Genomic DNA, 21,888 nt, shown 5'->3' with positions numbered 1-21,888 from the left:
TCCTCCTTTTGTCTAGGATCCAGTCCCACTTAATATGCATTTATTGGATTTGATATTATATCGACAACTTTGTCTGTGTATTCTGATTGCTTTTCTCTTCCCCATCCAGAATGACTTCTCCTCGTTTCATTGAATTTGTCTGCAAGCATGATGAAGTGTTAAAGTGCTTTGTGAATAGGTGAGGTTTTCTGGGGTTCTTAGACTGTCTGTTTATACTTACTCATTTAAACAGAAAAAATTAATTTTGTTACTACTCAAAATGTGGTCACTAACAAAATGATAGCAGGTAGAGACAAAGATGCTCTTTCCTTCAACTTCAGCACTGTATGTCTGAATTTGCATTTCACTCAATGATAATTGTCATTGTTCCTTTTATTTTTTCTTTCAGAAATCCTAAAATTATATTTGATCATTTCCATTTTCTTCTTGAATGTCCTGAGTTAATGTCAAGATTCATGCATATCATAAAAGCACAGGTATAGACTTTATTCATCTTATTGTTAATATAGTGAAATAAAATATTTTTCTTTTTAAAAAATTAAGTAACCTTTTTTAATTTTAAAATTCTGGTGTTTTTTTTTTTTTTTTTCTTCTTTTTTTTTTTTTTCCTAGACAGGGTTTCTCTGTGTAACAGTCCTGGCTGTCCTGGAGCTCACTCTGTAGACCAGGCTGCCTTGAACTCACAGAAATCCACTTGCCTCTGCCTCCCGAATGCTGGGATTAAAGGAACATACCACCACTGCCCAGTTAAAATTCTGTTACTTTAAAAAAAATTGTTATTTCATTATTTTGTGCATATGGGTATTTTGCCTGCCTGTGTATCTGTGTATCATGTGATGCCTGGTCCTATGGAGGCCAGTGTTAGGTCGTCTAAAATGAAGTTACAGACTGCCATGTGTGAGCTTCCCTCTTAACCTCTGAACCATTTCTCCAGCTTTCTGAAATTAATTTTCAGACTTTGAATTTTGTTTAGTAATTTTACTTTAAACTTACTGCCTGAAAGATGGAGCTCCATGCTAGTTTAGTATAAGGAATGGGCTTTCTTCTTCCAGAAATGTGTGTTGAGTGCCTGCTATGTTCAAAGACATGTACAGAGACAACAGAATACATTACCACATTTCTTAATTAGTTTAATTAGTTTTGGAAGGTTTTTGAGGAAAGGCTTTTATTCCCAAATACACTTAGGAAATAACATCTGTGCCCTTTAGGGATTTATAAAACACATCAGTAGTATGTTAAAGGACCGTTAAACCCTTTTGTAAAAATAGTGATGTAACAGGACACGTCTCCAAATGGACTTGATTTGACAGCCTCTGTCCTACTGGGGTTACGCCTATTTACTCCACTTGTCTGTGTTTTGTGAACACATGAGGGAAGCTTGGTTTGCTCTTTTAGTCATGTGATTTTGGCCACATTTCTTAACATCCTTGAATGTTGATTTTTTTTTTTTAAATTAAAAACTTTTTGAGACAGGTTTTCAAGTAGCTCTGCTTAGCCTCACTCACTGTAGAGCTGAAGGTGATCTTTAAGTTCTGATCCTTTGCCTCCCCCTCCCACATGATCAGATTATGGGTATGTTTTATCACACCTGATTTATGTGATATTGGGATTAAACCAGGTTGTTGTACAGGCTAAGCACTCTGCCATTTGAGCTACATTCCCATCCTGTGGAAACCTTGATTTTTGTCATCTATAAAGCTTAGAGATCATTACACACACTTGCTAGGATTAATAAAGTCTAAAGACTGGTGTATATTTCCAGTATATGATATGGTGGTCATTGGATAGAAACTCTTTTGTTCTCAAAGGGGACTTTTAAAAATAATTAGTGAGTGTTTTTGCCTGAATGTATGTGTGTACACCACATGACTACAGTGTACCTGGAGGCCAGAGGAGGTGTTAAGAGTCTATGGAATTGGAGTTATTATACATGGTGAGGTCTTCTAGAGGAAGAGGAGCCAGTGATCTTAATCACTAAGCTATCTCTTCAGACCCTCAAAGAGGATTGTAACTAAATTCAACAGGGAAGATAACAAAGGTATCTATAGATTAGTAATTATCTTATTACTAGGTTCTTTTAAGAGAGGAGATTTCTTTGAGTGTTGTAGTGAGGGGACATTTCAAAAAAGGAAGTAGATTTTTAAGTGACTCTGAAAAACTTGAAAAATATGTGAAATTTTAAATTGAGTGAAAGAGGATGAATTGAGTGGCAGAGTTCATGTCCCAGACTGCCGATCTCCTGTCCCTGGCATGGTCCCTTCTCTCTAGAACGCCTACTCAGCCAGTGGGCTCTGCCAAATACCTGGACAGCTGCCACACTCCGCCTCCAGTGATTTCCTCTTTTCTCTGAGTTACTCGCTGAGCCCCTGTTCTCCTATACAGAGCCCTCCTAACCACAGGAAAACTCCACACTGGGCCAGCACAATGCATGTGGACATTCTCTTCGCTTTAATCAGTCAACAAAGTTCCATCAACAAGGGTGGATATCTAAGGCAAATGCATTTTAACTGAATCATTCAGGAAGGGAAACAAAGGGAAAAGCAGAGAGACATTAAAATCACTTATGAGTGTTTATTATTTTATGATTACTAATTAAAACATAATCTTCATTCTAATGTATTCATTTAATATATTATTTTCCAAAACATTGGCAGCATTATTATTATTTTTTTTTTTTTTGAGGTATAGTCACCAGTGACTCCTAGCCGCCTAGCAAACATATAAGACGCTTTAATCTATCAATCAAAGCTCAATACTATATGATCCATTTTGGCCACAGTAAGGATCAGTGCATGCAGATAGGAAGTATATAATACTGTGGTGACTGTAGCAGAAACTTTAGTGAAAACTCTCAGAGTTTTGGAGACAGGTTTTGATTACATAACCCTGGCTGGCTTGGAGCTTACCATATAGACCAGGCTGGCTTTGAACTCAAGAGATCAGCCGCTTCTGCCTCCTAGTGCTCAGATTAAAGGCATGTGCCACCCTGCCCAGCCCTAGTTTTACTTCATAGTTAACGCTTTAAAGGTAAAAGAAGCAATATCTTACAAAGGCAAATATGTTTAGTCTCATTTATAATAGTAATTGGCAGTCATTCTTTCACCATGTCCTAATTGTAGCTGGAAATAGTGCTCATATGTCTTTTCTTGGATGTATTTATACAAGTTACTCAACCTCTAAGTGCTTCACCTTTGTCTCCTGTAAAGTGAGGCTGTGTCTCTTTCTCAGTAACGTAAGCATCTGTATTTAGCCAGCGTCTAGTAACTTACGGTTATTGTGCTTTTTGAATTATTTAGTTTAGTTGGGTATTATTTCTTTTGTTTACTGGGCAACGGAATGAAAGCTGTGAGGGTTTCAGTGATTCCTGACAACCACAAACTGAGTTCCAGAAACAGGATTTGAGAGATGTTTATCTAAATTCAGATCGCACGTGTAAAAGCATTGCTTTAGTGTCATGCTTTAGTGTGTCCTCTAGCATAGTTTTTGGAATAGTCAGCATCATGTTCTCAAGTCCATTGAGCTGCGTATTGTAGCTAGAGTCTTCCTGCCTGGCCCACAGTCAGGACAAATCTCTGTCACCCGCCAGTCCCACAGCCGCTCAGACCCAACCAAGTAAACACAGAGACTTATATTGCTTACAAACTGTATGGCCGTGGCAGGCTTCTTGCTAACTGTTCTTATATCTTAAATTAATCCATTTCTATAAATCTATATCTTGCCATGTGGCTCGTGGCTTACCGGCATCTTCACATGCTGCTTGTCATGGCAGCAGCTGGCAGTGGCTGGCAGTGTCTCCAATGCTGGCTGTATCCTTGAACATACAGAGATCTACTAAGCTTTGTCTACCAAGTGCTGGGATTAAAGGTGTGCGCCACCACCGCCATGCTCTTACTATGGCTCTAATAGCTCTGACCCCTGGGCAACTTTATTTATTAACATACAATTAAAATCACATTTCAGTACAAATAAAATACCACCATAGTGTATGGATGTAGCTGCCTGTCATCCTCGTACGCAAGGGACAGTAGAGGATGAATGCTGGGATTGAGGCCAGTCCTGACTACATAGTGAGAGTCTGTCTCAGAAAACAAATAGGAAAAAGAAAACTTCAAGGATATGGCACATTTCACTTTTATTAATAGTAGTTATATACACAGATGTTCACATAGTAATGTGTGTGTGTGTGTGTGTGTGTATAAAATCAATGTGTGTTACTCAAATATTTAGCTCAAAAACATTTTAGTTTAGCTTGAAACCCAGTGTTTAGTATGACTGAAGTGAAGAGATTTCATGGTGTCTTGAAACCTGATGGAAAATGTCCTCCATTGGGTATTGATGGTGTGACCACCATCGGCTTTGTGCTCCTGCACTGCCTGGACCTCTCCTCTGACTTCTCAGGTTGTGTGAATCACTTGCCAAGCAGATCCTCAGTCTTGATCTCTTGGTGTGTATTCTCTTAGTGAGAACCTCATCTCTCTCCATTGCAGCTTGGTTCATGATTGGTCAGTTATAGCACAGTTAAGTGTTTATTTCCAAGCCCCTTATAATTATATCTTGCACCAGTTTTAAGTTCAGGATGTAGAGCACCTTACTCACTGTCTTTCCACCAGTGCATTCCAGGAGTGTAGCATGAAGTTGTGGGGGCAAAAGTTCATCCCAGCGTATGTTTGTCAGTAAGTTCTGTCTCCAGATCCTTCCACTTTTCACCTTTCTCCAGTGGAGTATTTTCTTTCACATTTACTTTTTTATTCCTCTTTCCTGCTGCAGCCAGGGCCCCATCACAGCTTCCGGTATGATCTTCTTTTATACTGTGCTCGTTTTGATTACCTTATTTACCATGCTTCCTCTGACCAGGTGACTATAATAGTGATAATCTGGAACAGGTAGCTCCACGTTCTTGGCCTTTTACCCAAGAATTGAAAATAAGGACTTGTACAAATTTGCACAAGTGGCAAGCTATCTTTACTAGAGGGAAGTGATAGTACAGATTATAGATGGGTATACTGTCCAGATTGACTGTGGACCTCATGAGTTGAGAGTATTAAGAGTCTCATTTGTTGTTAGTGTCTTCCTTTTATGGAGTTTGGTCGCTAAGGGAGCATAGACAGTTCTCTGTTTTGATTTGTAGTTCAGAACATATAACCATTTTTTTTCTGTTTTATATATCTCTTCCCATAATGTATCTGATTTTAATCATATGTATGACCAGTTATACACAGGCATAAGATGGTAAATAGGGGATTCTTCTAAAAACTTTACTCGAGGAAACAATTACTTCTCATGAACCTAAAACCAATTCAGGCCAGATTTGTCCTATTCTTTGTACTGGATACATTAGGAGTGCACTTGAATAGAAGTCTATACTGGAGTGCATATAGCCCAATACAGAAGGGGATTTTGAGGTAGTTCTGAGGTTTCTTGGTACACTGTTTGGAGAGGGGTGTGTGTGCTTACTATGTGCAGATGAAAAATTAGGCCATCGAGCAGTTTTAAAGGGGGATGTGTTTATAGGCAGAATGAAATGGGGCTCCACACTGAAGTACCTCCTATAGTTGACTGTCTCAGCCCCTGTATCTTTTACATAGGTCTCACTCCTGTTAACGATGTGCTCAGTTCACCTTCACAGTACTCCTCCTTCAGGAGGTTAGGGTACAGCTCCAGTTATGCCAGCACCTTGGCTGCATCTTCCGCAGGGACCTGGTTTCCCTACGTGCTTTCTCTGTGTCTCCTTAAACTGATGTGCCTGTTTTCCTGTGTCCTGAGCAAGTTCTACCCAACATTAAGTCGTAGTTCAAACTGATCCTGCAAAGCCCATGTCCTCATCCTTTGCATAATTTCTCAGTCTTTAGTGACTTCGCTTGTCACTGTAGAGAACCTGGTATCGTGTACATATTTATAGTCTGTATTACCTCAACTTTTTAACTTTATCAAGCAGTTTTCATCTGTAATTAAATTTTCTACTACTCTTATATACTAAGATAACCTGTAGTATTTGCATATACTAGATCTTAAATATTAATTTCTGATTAATCATAAAACTTAGAGATTATTTGAGTTTGCTTTCCTTGGCAGATGAGTAAATATAGTAAAATTTTCAAGAGTTCTTAATTTTCTGTTTTTAAGGTAAAGGAAGGAAAGGCTGTAAGATAATAAAATTGTATCTATTGCCTAAATTCCTAAGAAAAGAAGTAAGAATGAACTAGGCATAAAAGATTTGTTTTAAAAAATATTTTAATTATGTGTATATGTTATATATGTGTATCTGTGTGTTGTTCTGTGTATGTGAGTGCAGGTGTCCATGGAAGCCAATATTTTAGTTATGTATATGTTGTGTGTGTGTGTGTGTGTGTGTGTGTGTGTGTGTGTTGTGTGCATGTGAGTGCAGGTTCTGTGGAAGCCAATATTTTAGTTATGTGTATATGTTGTGTGTGTGTGTGTGTGTGTGTGTGTGTGTGATTGTGTGCATGTGAGTGCAGGTATCCATGGAAGCCAATATTTTAGTTATGTGTATATGTTATATGTGTGTTTGTATGTTGTATGCATGTGAGTGCAGGTGTCCATGGAAGCCAAGAGAGGACATGGAGGACATGGGCTGGAATGACAGGCATTTGTGAGCCATCTGGTGGGGATTCTGAGAATCGAACTCAGGTCCTCTACAAAAACTGTATGTTCTTATCTACTGAGCTATTTCTCAAGCTCAAAAGTTTCATATTTGAAAAATTAAATGGAACAGTCAGTATAATTTTCCTGGGTGTGAAAATGCATTCATATAAGCATTATTTGACTTAAAAGAAATTTAGTGTATGTTACATATCTGATATTAAGTTCTTTGATATAATTTATCAGTTGAAAACAGGAATTAAAAATACATTAAGTAAGCTATTTAAGATCACTTCTTTGTGAATGCTTATTGAAAAGTTAGAACACGAATGGCTGCATCTTTTTTCTGATGTGGTAATTATGTGGTTTAAATACTGATAACATATTTTTACTGTCATTTTTTGGGGTAGCCATTTAAAGATCGTTGTGAATGGTTCTATGAACATTTGCACTCAGGACAGCCAGATTCAGACATGGTACACAGGCCGGTGAATGAAAATGATATTCTCCTGGTTCACAGAGGTATGTTTAACAAAGAATCAGTTAGATGGATAAGCCATAAAGTAGTTGTTATTGCAAGTTTTAATATGTTAAAATTAACCAGTGCTACATATTCAGATTCTATTTTTAGGAGTAGCTGTGAAATTGTATCAAAAGCCAATTGTGCAAAACTAAAGCAGGGGATTGCTGTCCGATTTCATGGAGAGGAAGGCATGGTGGGTACATAAGCTATCGTAACACTTTCAGAGTTTAGTATTACCTGATATCATTTAAATTTCGTTATTATTTAAGAGAAAATGTCTAAGTGCAGTATATTTCTGTTGTTGCTAAATTTTATTTTCTTGAATTCAGGGTCAAGGTGTTGTGCGTGAGTGGTTTGATATTCTGTCCAATGAGATAGTCAATCCTGATTATGCACTGTTTACCCAGTCAGCAGATGGTAAGTTGTATAGTCTACACCTTCCTGTTACTGCCGTTCTCATCAAACTATATTGGAGAATTTTGTCTTGATTCCTCTAATAGCCCTGTTGTCTAGGTGGATGTTTCCGTGTCATCGGAGAGGAAACTGAAGTCTAGAGTTTGTCCTCACATAGCTTTCTTCTAAACAGTTTCCAAATGCTTGTCTCCGGGCCCTGAAAACTTCTCTCTAGAACTTTAAAATTTATTCAATTTGAGGGTTGTCTGTTACTATATTATTACTTTTAGTTAACATTTTCTTTTATAAAATGGTAGTAGACTTTAAAGAAGTCTTTTTGAAAATAAAGATTTGCTAACCCTATTTTCATTTCCAAGTTGTAAAGTCAGAGTCTAGTATTTGTGATGTTCCATCTTAATTAATTTATTCATAATGGCCTCATTTTTAGTCCTTTTAAGAAACCAAAATCAGGCAACTAAAAACATGCACTTGGGCTGGAGAGATGGCTCAGCCATTAAAGGCTAGGCTCACAACTAAAAATATAAAACATGTATGTAACTATATAATAAGATGAACCACTATTCGTAGAAATGGTTCTTGCAACCTATATAAAGATATAATTTGATACTGTAAACTACATACTGATGATTACCAACTCATTTTGAGAGATATATTTGACATCTAACTTGATAAAGTGAAGATGGGATTTCAGTTTTCAAATATTATGTATGGTTTCTTATTTTTCCTAAAAATATTCTCTCCCCAGTATTTGCACTTTTGAAAGAAAAGAATATCTTAACTATTTATAACTTCAGACTGCAGCACCCAAAGTAGCAGCAAGTGCTTGCTTAATGGAGAGCGTCAAGCGAGGCCCCAGAATGGGCTGTGTGGGGCAGAAGTCTATAGGCATGTCTCTGTTGAACAGTGCCCCTGCCACACCTGGAGTGATGGAGATTATTTCAGCTCTGTAGCCTCTCATTGTTTGCTGAGAGGTGAATTTGGTGTTTGTAGTTTTCATGACAAGTTTAACAAAACAACAAGTTTAATTACGTAGGCCTAGTCTTTAAAGCTAGAGTCAGCACACTGTGGGTCTCTGTTCTTTGCAGTTTCTTACTGAGGCAGTTGAGTTGCACTCGTCTTTCATTAGATGTCCTTTCTAAATGATGCGAGTGAGAACAGAGAGTACGTGCAGTCATACAGACTAAGTCATTGGTTTGTTCATTTTGTAATTCATGTAAGTCTTCTCTTGGGGACCATGGTATTAGTAACTTAAAATCCAGGTGAAATAGTCCCCGTTGTTAGGTGTGGTTGTCATGAAGGAATTACATTTGGGATTTAAGAATTCTTGATGTAGGGAATGTTTAGGTAGACCTAATGTTTATAGTATTGTAAAAAACTTATTTTCTTATTAAATTGAGATAGAGACACATGTAGTTTAGTGGTTAAGAGTTTGGCCTTTGCAGTGATAGTGGTGTGATTCCTGGTGCTCTCACTTTTCTTCCCATGAATGTTGGGCCAGGAACTTAACCATTCTGAACCTCAGACTCCTCCCTTAATCTTGATGATAATCTGTGTTGTAGAATAAGAATTTAGTTCGATGGTACATGAAAACACAGCTCAGTCCCTGGCACAAGGAGAGTGTGAAGTAATATTAGATGTTCTTACCTATATTTTTGAAATGCTTTCTTATGCAATAGGATTTCTGTTTTGAAAAAAATGTTCACTATTTCTTGAAACATATTTCAATAAACCTGTTTGTTTGAAAAAATTACCAGTTTTTAATTTTTTTTTAGATTTTTTGTTTTTCAAGGCAGGGTTTCTCTGCGTAGCCCTGGCTGTCCTGGAACTCTCTTTGTAGACCAGGCTGGCCTCGAACTCACAGAGATCCACCTGCCTCTGCCTCCTGAGTGCTGGGATAAAAGGTGTGCATCACCACAGCCCAGCTTAAAAATTTTTAGATTTTTAAAAATTATTTTTAATTATGTGTATGTGTGTGGGTATGTTCATGTAAATGCAGATGATCATGGAGGCCAGAGGTATCAGATTTCCATGGAGCTGGAGTTACAGGCAGTTGTGAGCTACCAGATGTGAGTGCTGAGGACTGAACTCTGGTCCTCTGGAAGAGCAGTAAGTGCTTCTTACCACTGAGCATCTCTCTAGCCCAGTTAAACAGTTTTTAATACTGAAACTCAGAAGCTGGCAGGGTCACAGGTATATTTAAACTTAATGTTTAACAAACTTTTATTGTTTTAAGTGATCAAGTAAAAGTTCCTTTTCTTAAGATTTTTGTCTATATACTTTTAAAAAAATTTTTCTTTTATCCTTAATAAGAACCTAGTTTTTTCAGAAACTTGTTAGTGAAGGAATATGCAGAGCTAGGAGAAGAAAATAGAGTCTCCAAAATCTTTGCTGGTACATCTATAATCCAAAGCATTATTCCTTAAAAAGGTAAAAAATAGAATTATTTTCAGCACTTTTTTGGAATTATGGTTATATTTATCTTTGAAGTCTTTGTGGCTATGATGTCACATCTTGCCTTGAGATAGGAAGTTATTGTGAGAGGCAGTTCAGAGTGAACGACATGCTTCACGTGCCTCTTAAGTCATTCAACAACAAGTGTCCAAATTTTTACTTCACACCTGTATAAACGGTCACAGCAGTTTAGTTCAGTGTTGCACTGGCAAATCAAAGATCTCTGAAGCACCAAGTGAATTGTTGTCGAAGTATTTCATTTTCTAATACCTGCCCACTTTTCTTTGCTGCTGTTTCATTAGGTTTTTCAGTTAGTCTTTGTTTTAGTCTTGTTGTCTGGAATAGTACTGCAAAGCTTGAACTCAGTGTATATTTTACCAGATGAAGGAGTGAATTTGTAATCCACGTTAATGGCCAGAAAAAGTATTGAAGGAGAGATAAAGTCAAGGTGTAGCTTTAGATTTTCCCATTTCACTGTGGAAGCCGTTTGAAAGTAGACCATGTGCTGACATTAAATACGTTTGCTGTACTATGCAGTTGATACTGCTTCTGGTTCCAGAACTTTCCCATCAGCCCACGGGGAGACGTTGTACCTCTGAGTCAGCTCCCTCTAGCCTCAAGTAACACTAATTTGTGACTGTTCTAAATTTGTCTATTCCATATAGTTCATAGAAATGAATCACACTGTTATGTAGTTTTGATCAGTAATCATACCCTTGTTGTTTTTACTTTCACTTCTTTAGTAGTTGTTTAAACTTGATTATTTGCCTTTTGAAAGAATTGGATGAGTTTTAGGTGTAGCAGATTTTCTGATCATTAGTTGACATTAATAGGCATCACATTCAGTGATTAGGTCTATTACTAAAGAATGGTTCTTTCCATAGTATTGTGTATCTTAACATGCAAAATCTAGTGAGTACTGGGCATGTATAGATGAATGAAGCAGTATCTGCCTGAGGTTATAGCTGAATAGCTATTGCCACAGTACCTAGAAGACTGTGTGTATATGTGTATGATCTTTTATTTTATTTTACCAGGATCTCTTTGGTGTAAGTCACAAGTATTTTATAACTTTCTCTCTATACACAGATTATCCTGAGAAATATGAATTGATGGTTATCTTTTATACTCCAATTCTAGTTTGTTTATATATTCCACAAAGAACTGCATAATTAACCATGGCCTTTGAGTTACCTGTGAATAAATTTACCTGCTTTGGACTGTTCTCTATTGTGCATACGGATCTTACTACTTTGTATTTATTTCAATAGGAACAACTTTTCAGCCCAATAGCAACTCCTATGTCAATCCTGATCACTTGAACTATTTCCGGTTTGCTGGACAGATCTTGGGATTAGCTTTGAATCACAGGCAGTTGGTCAATATTTACTTCACACGATCATTCTACAAGCACATTCTTGGTATGGGTTTACTATACTTCTGTAGACATTTACATTGCTTATAGCTTTTAGAGAGAACTGATAAGCATGCCATTTTTTATTGAAATAACTGCTGTTATGATTAGAGACCATATGTGTTCCTAAGGCATCTGGGGGCTAGAGGGAGAGAAAAATGTCCTTCTTTTAAGAAGGAGTACATTTAGACATTTTCCACTTGCATTTTAGTGTGTATGTGTTTACATAAAGCATCCATTTTTATGCGAGTGTACCTAAAGTAATTGTCATTTCTGAAGCTTAGAACAGTTTCCTAAATAGCTGTTTCAAAGAAAGACTGTGTTGTAGAGATGTAGAGGGAGCAGCAGCTTCATTTAATGGATTTCTAAGTTTAGAAATTAGCATCCATTTAAAACATACCGCAAATTTGATTATATTTTGCTCTTTTTCAGAGTATCTGTAGAGGGCAGCATTTTACCACTAAATAGGTAAAGGAAAGTCAGAAGCTTGTATTGTAACTGCTGTTTTTGCAAATTTTTAGGTATTCCTGTAAATTACCAAGATGTAGCATCTATTGATCCAGAATATGCCAAAAATTTGCAATGGATTTTAGATAATGATATTAGTGACCTGGGTCTAGAGCTGACTTTCTCTGTTGAGACTGATGTGTTTGGAGCAATGGAAGAGGTGCCTTTGAAGCCCGGGGGTGGAAGTATTCTTGTGACACAAAATAACAAAGTGAGTATTCAGATTTTCACCTCAGCCACTCTTAAAATGGCCCTGATCGCCAGTTTCTCTAAATCACTCCAGTATTTGCTAGAAAAACCTTGTCATTGCTAGTAGATGAAAGTGTTTAAGTTAACCAAACTACCACATTGAAGACTCAAGTTAGAAGACTGTTTCGGTCTAGTACTGTAATGAGATGGTTAGCAAGGCAGTCTAGAACACTATGTAGTTGATTGTGGAAGTTAGGCATCTGCACTTTAAAAAAAATCTGATTGGAAATATAAACTAAATGGTGATCATTGTGCAATAATCACTATTGTATATTTTAAAGTTAGATATTAAAGCATTTTGTATTTGAATGTATGTATGTGGTGTATACATGTGAGCAGGCATGTCTCCAGTGCAGATGTATGTGGAGGCCAGGTGTTGACAGCAGGTTGTTTTTACTAATAGTTGCTTTTTACCTTTATTTATTGGTGGGAGCATTTAAACGGTATTTATTGACACTCAGTGTAACTGTGTACTTTGGTGTGGCAGTTGTTTTAGAAACTTATACTTTGGGGACACTTGCATGGGAGCAGGTGCATGTAAAGGAGTTCTCCCCACAAGTGGGTGTGATCTGAGAAGAGGCTTACATGCACATCAGTTACTGTGTGACGTATGTCTATATAATGCTTTCTAGAGTCCATTGGTAAGTGAGAAAATGTGTGGAGCGTTAGTGTGTGAAGTGGACGTTAAGCTCTGTGGGTGTACACTGACTTCCTCACATACTTGCAGCGACACCTGAGGACAGGTCTGTAGCAACTCAGGGAAGGTCTTCAAGGAGCAGGGGGTGGCTGAGTGGACACCTACCCACTGTGTCCTCTCTGTGTGTCTGAGTAGGTGACTGAACATGAGGGGAGGCCTACCCACTGTGTCCTCTCTGTGTGTCTGAGTAGTGACTGCACACTGTTTGTGTTTGTTCGGCCCTGTTTTCTGAGGCAGTGTCTCTCAGGGAAACTGAAGCTTGCCATTTTGCTATACTGTCTGACCAGTGGTCCCCTGCGAGTCGCCTTTGGCTATCCCCCTTAAGTTTGGGCTTACAGATCCACACCTCCTTTCTAGGCTTTCACATGGGTTCCAGGGATCCGAACTCAGGTTCCTAAGCTTATGTAGCAGACACTTTATGCACTGAACTGTCTTTTCTGAACCAGATTTAAGTGTTTTGACACAGAAAAGAAATCTCAGTGTTTAAACCTTGTGTGTGCTTTCATGTTCCAATAAATCCTACCTCTTGATTTTATATCTGCAGTATACACATGTATAACAATTGTTTTTATTATTATATGCCATCTATACATGATATTTGTTTTCAATTTGACTTAAAAATCGATGACATTTAATACAATACGATTTTATATTGCTGTATATATCTGTCGTAGTTAGGGTTCCTATTGCTGCATGAAACACCATAACCAAAAAGCAAGTTGGGAGGGAAAAGGTTATTTGGCTTATACTTCCACATTGCTGTTCATCACTGCAGGAAGTCAGGACAGGGACTCAAACAGGGCAGGAATGAGCTGATGCAGAGGCTATGGAGGAATGCTGTTTCCTGGCTTGCTTTGCCTGGCTTTCTCAGCCTGCTTTCTCATAGAACCCAGGACCACCAGCCGAGGGAAGGCACCACCCATCATGGGCTGGACTCTCCCCATTGATCACTAATAGAGAAAATGCCTTACAGCTGGATCTCATGGAGGTATTTCCTCAACTGAGGCTTCTTCCTCTATGGTGACTCTAGCTTGTGTCAAGTTGACACACAAAACCAGCAGTAGAATAGCTACTGAAATTTTGTAAATTTGTAGATTTAGTGAAATGTGGAATATTTTTAAAAGGCCCAAAGACATAGGCATATTTTTAAAAAGTATGTTTATTCTTTAAGAATTTTATGCAGTGTATTTTGATCATATCTTCCACTGCTACTGCTCCAAGATCCACTCCCACCTTCTTTACCTCCATCAATTTTGTCTTTTTTTTTTCTTTAAATAGTCCATGAAGATCAATTTTTGCCATTTATTTCCTCCTTTACTTCAGCATGTGGGGCCATCTAGTGGTGTTTGGTCCACCCGTCAGGAGTTGTACCCTTAAAGAAAACTGATTGTTCACACCCCCACGCCACCCCAGAAGCCATCAACTTGCAGTAGCTCCTCGGTTAGGGTCGTGGCTCACAAACTCCTTCCCATCTGTACTAGACACCACTCCTATGAATTCATGAGTGTAGTGGTCCTGTCATGTTCAAAAGAACAGGTTCTGTTTGATCATTCCTGAGCTCTGTCTCTTACAGTCTTTGTCTCCTAGTGATACCAGAGCCTTGGGGAAGGGTTATGATATAGATGTCCTAGTTTTGGCTGAGCACTCCACTTACACTATTCTCTGCATGTTGACCAGTTGTGAATTTCTGTGTTAACCACCAGCCACTGACCCAAGAAACTTACCTGATGAGGTGTAAGAACTGCACTAATCTATGAGTAGAGAGTGATACAAAATTAGAGGGAAGTTTGATCCTGTGTCCATTTAGCAAAATAATAATAGTAGGTTCATTCATGGGGCCTCTGAGCTCCCCAACCCTGGGTTCTTTGCCAGACTTACAGTACCAGGCTGTACTGTGGAGTGGGCCTTAACTGCAATCAGAAAGTGGTTGGTTACCCCCATGACATCTATGCTAGTATTATCCCCGTTAGCAGACCTTGTCATGTTGGTCATTGTTATAGCTCACAGGGTTCAGAGCTGAGAAAGACGATTGATGACTCTTACCCCCCAGGAGCACCTTCTTCTTAGCACCTTCTAGTTCTGTGAAAGCTAACCAGCAAGGATGAAGCGTCCTGGTCAGTACCAAGTTGATTTCTCCATGCCCTATGGTCAGTGTTTGCAGTGTATATCAAATCAAGAGCAGTTGTAATAACCTGTACTGAAAACAGGTTTCACAGGTGTGTTTGACTACAGCTTGAGGGGAAATATTCCATTCCTTGCATTGAGCTTTTTATTTATCAATCGTGGTCACATTTTAAAACTCATTGACTTTAATATTCTAGTCTATTGAATTGGGATAATGATAGAGAATTTTAACATTTTTGTTAAGTGAAAAAAATTAGTTGTTTTGGGTAATAGTTTATAAAATATATTCTTAGTTTTACATAGTTGTGAATTGAAAACTTTAGACTTTATATTTTATATTTACACAGAAAGGTCAAGTTCAGTTATTGGAAATATAATTGGGAGCTGAGGTTTTATTCACTCATACTTAGAGATATTTTTAGTCTTCATGTGACTTTATACACAAGGACATAGAAGCCCAAAGCCACGAACATGGCAGCCCTGATCAGCCAGCCCTAGAATGTGTTGGGCTGTTGGGAACTTCAGTCAGTGCTGGGCAAGAGAAGCTTTTTCAATAGCGTTGGTACCTATGACTCAGTGCAGCTAGCCTTTGGGTAGAGTGAATGTCGTAGCCATGATTTATCACTCAGGATTTGGAGCCCATGGTTCCAAGCACAGGACTGCAGTAGCTCCAGATCCTCCTCCACCCTTCAATGACACAAGTGGTGGCCATTCCAGCCTACCAGGAGAATACCCAGCCACAGGAGCTGATATAGCCTTCAGTGTCACCACCTGTTTGGAGACCCAATGGCCAATTTGGCTATGGCAGCTCCATAGCATCCCGAGGAAAGGACTTAGTGTACCAAGAGTTGCTCCACTTTGTGTCTGGGAACAAACTCAAATATTTTTTTGCTGTGGACATACCAAGAAGCTGAGGTTATTGGTCTTCCCCTACATATATCAGAACTGGAAAAATGCAATACAGTCATGATGTGCTTCTGCCCCCACAGAAAGACCTCAATGTTCCTGACCTCTATGTCCCCATAATGACCTTCTTCACATATGTGCTGCTGGCTAGGATGACACTGGGCATTCAGAAAAAGTTCTCTGATGTTTTTCTGTCAGCTTTATAGCTGTACATGAATCTCTTGATATTTTAATTATTATCTTCAGGTGGGGTCCGCAGTCAGCAGCACCCCACTGGTCACTCAGGCCATGGCCTGGCAGGGCTTTTGGTTCTATGGCCCCGGCTCTGCCATGGCCACAATATGTAGGTTTAAATTAAGTTTCTGTGGTTCTATTTATCAATAAGACTCAGGAGTCAAAGGCCGGGGTGAAAACTTACTAGCTCAGAGAGGTTGAGTAGCAACTAGCTGACTTTAATTTTTGGCTGGAGACACAAGAGATGCATCTCCTCCCTCATTCCAGAACCAAAAGCTCCAACTCTGGCCTCCTCCCTTCCCTTTCTGTGCATCTTCTCTTCCAAATTGCTGGCTTCTCTATGGCTAATTCAGGTCAGCTAGTCACTGACTCTGCCCCCTTGATTCAAGGTAAACTTTAACTTATTTAACAGTCTTGGAGTGTCACAGTGTGATCAAAATTATCCCACAATCGTTCTTCCCAGAGGTATTGGGCCTTTGTGCAAGCACAGCATTGGTGTGGGTGTTAATAGAGATGCTGGTCCTACTTTGGACCTCTCCTTGGCCACTGTGTGCAGTGAACTGAATACCTTTCATGTCTTGGCTTGTAGTGGTTACATGTGGAGATGATCCTCAGTGTGCTGGTAAGGGTGCTCTTTGGCAGTGATAGCTACTGTGTGGCCTTGGCCTGAACAAGTGCTTATGTACCTTTTTGTGCATTCTATGTGGACTGCAGCCTTGGGCTCTTGACATCATGGGGGCCCCAGCCCCTCAGCAGTGTCTCCAGGTCGACATGACCCTGGGAGTAGCTGTCTTTCAGTTCCTCATCATATACTGGCTGACCTTCCATCTGGTCTAGTGATCTGGCTCCAGGTGACGCTGATTTTTCCATATATTGAAGATTTGGTTTTCTTGAAAAAAAAAAAAAAAGGAAGAATGAATGGCAATGTGGTGCCAAAGCCTAGACCTCATAAGTTCAAGTCCACTGGCCTTCATCCTGTGTGCAACAGTAATTGATATTGAAGAAGAACGTGATTTTTTTAAATATAATGAGTCAAGTCCTGTTAAACTGTGGCATATGCCTTTAATCCCAGCACTCGGGAGGCAGAGACAGGCGGATCTCTGTGAGTTCGAGGCCAGCCTGGTCTACAGAGTGAGATCCAGGACAGGCACAAAGCTTACACAGAGAAACCCTGTCTCTAAAAACAAAAACAAAAAACAAAACAAAATGAAAAAAACTGTAAATTGAAATAGTAAAAAAAAAAAAAAAAAGAAAATAGTAATCTGCCTATATGTTTAAATCTGTATGAGCGTAGTGAATGAAACAATGACATTTATTATTACTATTTTTGTGCATGTGATGTGCTTGTAGGAATGTGCACATTCCTGCCATGTTGCATGTGTGGAGGTCAGAGGACAGCTGTGGAGTTAGCTCTCTCCTTCCACTTTTGTGTGGGTTCCAGGGATTGAGCTCAGGTGGTCAGGCTTGCACTACAAGTGCCTTCGCCCTCTGAGCCCCCTTTTCATTGTCGGATTGGCCACCCTGCGTTACATTTACTGTTTCAGTTCACACTGAAGGTCTACACTCAGATAAGAGTATTGAAATCATAAAATCTTTGTTAAGTAAGTGATTACATTTCAACAAAAAACTGTAAACATTTTAAACATGATTCTTCAATGTGAATCCTGTGTCTGGTGAGTAGATCCACCTCTCCTTTCAGATACATGTAGTATGATAAAATGGAAAGATCCTTCCATGCTGCTCTGTGCTCTTCAGCTCTGTGTTTATGTGCATCTCCTAGCAGCCCCTTCCACCCTTAACATAAGTTTTGTTTAGCTTTTAAAAATATTTATTTTATTAGTTATTTTGTATATGTCTTTTGTTGAAAGCTAGAGCAAAGGAAAGTGATAGATAAATAATTATAAATAAATGATAATATGTTCATTTTGAGGGGAGCCGTTTATTGTGGTCTCATCTAAGGTTGGAATACTATGGTAATAAGGATCTCAAAACTTTATTTAACTAGTTACTTAGTTGATTACAGAATTTTGTAATGATTAGGATTGGTAGTAGCTGTTAAGCATTAGTATGTTAATAATTCTCTCTCTCTTTTGAGATAGTGTCTTAGTTTCTTTTCTGATGCTGTGAAGAGATACCATGGCCAAGGCAATTTATAAAAGAAAGCATTTAATTGGTGGCTTGCTTTCAATTTAAAAGCGCTAGAGTCCATGATCATCATTGCTAGATCCTGGCATCAGGCGGGTAGGCATTGTACTGGAGTAATAAGTAAGATCCTGCAGCCTGATCCGCAGTTGGATGGGGGAGGAAATAGTGAGTGTGTGTGTGTGTGTGTGTGTGTGTGTGAACTGAGAGTAGCTTCGGCTTTTGAAACCTCAAGAGTTATCTCCAGTGACACACTTCCTTCAACAAGGCCACACCTCCTAATCCTTCCTAGTTTCACCAATTGCAGACCAAACATTCAAATATATGAACCTGTAGGGGCCATTCTCATTCATATAGGATCTTCTGATGTATTACAGGCTAGCCTGGAACTCTGTGTGGGGACCAGGTTGGTCTCAAGTTGTGTAGTCCTCCTGCCTCAGCTTCTCTACAGTGCTAGCTAGCATTACAAGTGTATGATGTCATACCTAGCTAAGATGTAAAATCTTTAAAATGTAACACATCTTAAATTAGTTCATTTGTCTTAAAATTGATACTAGCATTCACAAGGCAAAGATAGGAGGCTCCTGAGTTCCAGCTGGGGTGTTAGTGTGAGTAGTTGTGGGTGTTTGAAGTAATCGTTGTCAAGAAATGTTGATTTTTGTTACCTTGTTTGAAGGTGTTCTCCTTATGAAGATATAAGGAAACACTTTAGAAACAATTTGGGGTTTATTGATCAATACAGTTTCTATCGGTCAAGTCATAAGAGTTTGTAATGCTAGAATTTTTATTATTATTTGAATTGACACCAAAATTCATTTGACTTTAGTGTGAAAATTGGGATACGAAGGAGCTGATATTCACAAATCAACTGGTAATCATGGTCTGGATACTGAAGTAAATGTAGGAAATCATATTAGAAGGAATAGAAGGAAATGTGAGGAGAGAGTAGTATAATTGCAAGAATTAATTTAAAAACAAAGTGTGTGGAGATAGTAGGAATATGTACTATTCCATTAGATGTGGAATGCAGCTGCTGTAGGTAGAGTTCAGTTGAGTAGTGAGAATATGTTCAGGCTTCACATGAAGATTTTTGTGTATAAGTGTATGGATATTTCGTATGTACATGCATATGTGTGGAGTATATGTGAATGGTTGCCCTAGTCCCCTGAGACAGGGTCTCTAACTGAACCAGGAGTTGGCCCTAGTGATGGTTCTGTCTGAGTCCCCAGTGCTAGGGGTTGTGGACCCGTGTGCTGGGGTCAGGTCCTATTGTCCAGCGAGCATTCACCCACCAAGCTACCACTTCTCAGACCTGAATGCTTTGTCATTGGATATGATCTCAGACAGTAGTTATCAATAATACTTCATAAAATCAAAACCTTAACAAGAAAGCAATTTTTGTTTAGGGAAAGTAGGATCTTATATAGCACTTTAAGCATATTTCCCCCTTTTATTAAAAATAGATTCTTTGTTCATACAATATATCCTGATTACAGTTTCCTCTCCCTTTCCTCTTCCTGGTTCCTCTCCACTTTCCCTCCCTTCCAGATCCACTCCCTTTCTGTCTCTCCTTAGAAAAGAACGGGTTTCTAAGAGATAACAGAACATAATAAAATATAATAAGATAAAAAAAATCACATTGAAATTGGACAAGGCAATCCAACAGAAGGAAAAGAGCCCCAAGAGCAGGCACAAGAGTCAGAGACCCACTTGTCCTCACAGTCAGGAGTCATAGCCATATTATATATGCAGAGGGCCTGGTGAACTGGTGTAGGCCCTGGGCTTGCTGCTTTGTTCTCTGTGAGCTCATATGAGCCTTGCTCGGTTGATTTAGAGGACCTTGTTCTCCTGGTGTCCTCCATCCCCTCCTCTTCTGCAGGGTTCCTATATCTTAAACATATTACTATAAATATAGTTTTAGTGAGAGTAGACATAGAACTAGAAGGTGATGGATGCTAGTAACAAATGGGCAGTTCTGCTGTTGTGTAGGTGTGTGTATACACACACTTCCTGAGGTCAAATCCTGGAAATTTAGTATATATTACTGTTTGATTGTCTGGTACACATGTCGATCTCTCAAATAAGTGCCTGAATGTAATTGGTAATAACTGATAAGTCCCTGTTGTAGGAAAATACTTTTGAGTGGTGGGCAAGTAGGATTCAGAGAAGGTGGAGGGTTGAAAATAGAAGTGGCTGCTTTCCTTGTGCCAGATGAGGTGTGGGGGACTCATGAGGCATCGACTGTGACAGTTGTGTAGCCTCAGAGTTAGGGAGAAATCCTGGTTTGCAGCTGTATATAACATACTGGCTCAGTGCCTTGAACAGTGTGAGATCAGTGCCAGAACAGTAGAAGGAAAGGGAAGCAGGCATCCCAGTTTGCTTCCCTCTGCAGTTTGGGGATCACAGGCTGGCGTGGAGGAAAGTCTGAGCAGAGATCACAGAGGAGTGCTGCTTACTGGCTTGCTCAGCCTGCCCAGGAGTGGCTCCACTCACAGTAGGCTGGGCTCTCACACATCAGTGGTTAATCAAGAAAATGCCCCACAAACTTGGCTATTGGATGGAGACATTCTCAGTGAGGTCTCTTCCCAGATGATCTGGCCGTGTCATCACCACAGCAGGCTTTCTTCATTCCTGCGGGTGAGGAGTATGTATAGTATTTGCACCATAGTTTTTAACTCTTGGAAGCATTTTAAAAAAAGACGTAAGTGATCTAACATCTGATAGAGTTTATGTACACATGTGATAATTCTGTGCCAAATACATTTTTTATTACTTGCTGAATTTTAAGTGATTCAGCTTCCTATGAGGAAAATATGGTTTAAGATAAAATGCATTATAATTCTAATGTTTAGGAAATTGAAGCAGAAGGTTTCTAAGTTTAAAGCAGTCCTAGGCTACATAATGAGATCTGTTTCAAAAGAGAAAGAAAGTAAAAATTTTTAAACAGTAGATAAAGTAAGCTTTTTTCGTTTGTTTTTTGTTTTTTGTTTTTTTTTTTTTTTTTTTTTCTCGAGACAGCGTTTCTCTTTGTGTCCCTGGCTGCCCTGGAACTGATTCTGTAGACCAGGCTGGCTTTGAACTCAGAGATCTACCTGCCTCTGCCTCTGAATTGCTGGGATTAAAGGCATGGACCACTGTGCCCAGTTTTAAGTAAGCTGTTTTAACTCAGAATTGAATTGACTATGGTAAAAATTAGTCAGATTCAAAGTATGCACAAAGTGTATTTGATAGATATATACATTTGTTTTATAACGTATTATTATTCAATAAGGTAGCAGTAAGGTAGCAGCTCCTGTTTTTGCATCTTGGAATATATGTTCATAAAGAAAGCCTTTGCCTTCAGAGATACTACATTCTAATGAGGTATTTTGTTCCAAAGAACTGGAAGTACTCCCACTCAGTACTCCAAAATTACTTCTGCTTTTATTTTCTGTGGTTCTGGGGATGAAACCCCCTCCTTGTATATGTTAAACAGATGTTCTACCAGTAGATTACATCCTCAAGCCTCAAAGGAGACCTAAGCAGGCTTCACTTGGGGAATAGCCATAAGGCCAAGGAAACAGGAGTGGAATGGGATGTTGTTAGCAGCAAGGTAGAGTCAAGATTATTTATGGCCTTAAAGACTAG

General features: G+C 38.9%; 1 protein-coding gene and 1 pseudogene across 4 annotated transcripts in view; both read left to right on the top strand.

The window, feature by feature from the left end:
* The window catches only part of Hace1 (HECT domain and ankyrin repeat containing E3 ubiquitin protein ligase 1), a 115,504-nt gene that overhangs the window by 72,227 nt on the left and 21,389 nt on the right, over positions 1-21,888 (top strand). For all 4 annotated transcript variants that reach the window (XM_059272434.1, XM_059272432.1, XM_059272433.1 and 1 more), the window contains 7 exons: positions 110-178; positions 389-476; positions 7,011-7,122; positions 7,219-7,316; positions 7,453-7,540; positions 11,260-11,409; positions 11,924-12,120. In XM_059272434.1, the coding sequence (XP_059128417.1) occupies positions 110-178; positions 389-476; positions 7,011-7,122; positions 7,219-7,316; positions 7,453-7,540; positions 11,260-11,409; positions 11,924-12,120 (802 nt within the window). The remainder of the gene's footprint in view (positions 1-109; positions 179-388; positions 477-7,010; positions 7,123-7,218; positions 7,317-7,452; positions 7,541-11,259; positions 11,410-11,923; positions 12,121-21,888) is intronic.
* Positions 15,593-16,977, top strand: LOC131918355 (protein YIF1A-like; annotated as a pseudogene).

Source organism: Peromyscus eremicus, chromosome 8b (genome assembly GCF_949786415.1).
Source record: "Peromyscus eremicus chromosome 8b, PerEre_H2_v1, whole genome shotgun sequence".
Taxonomy (NCBI): Eukaryota; Metazoa; Chordata; class Mammalia; order Rodentia; family Cricetidae; genus Peromyscus; species Peromyscus eremicus.
This window is presented reverse-complemented; position numbering and strand designations above follow the sequence as displayed.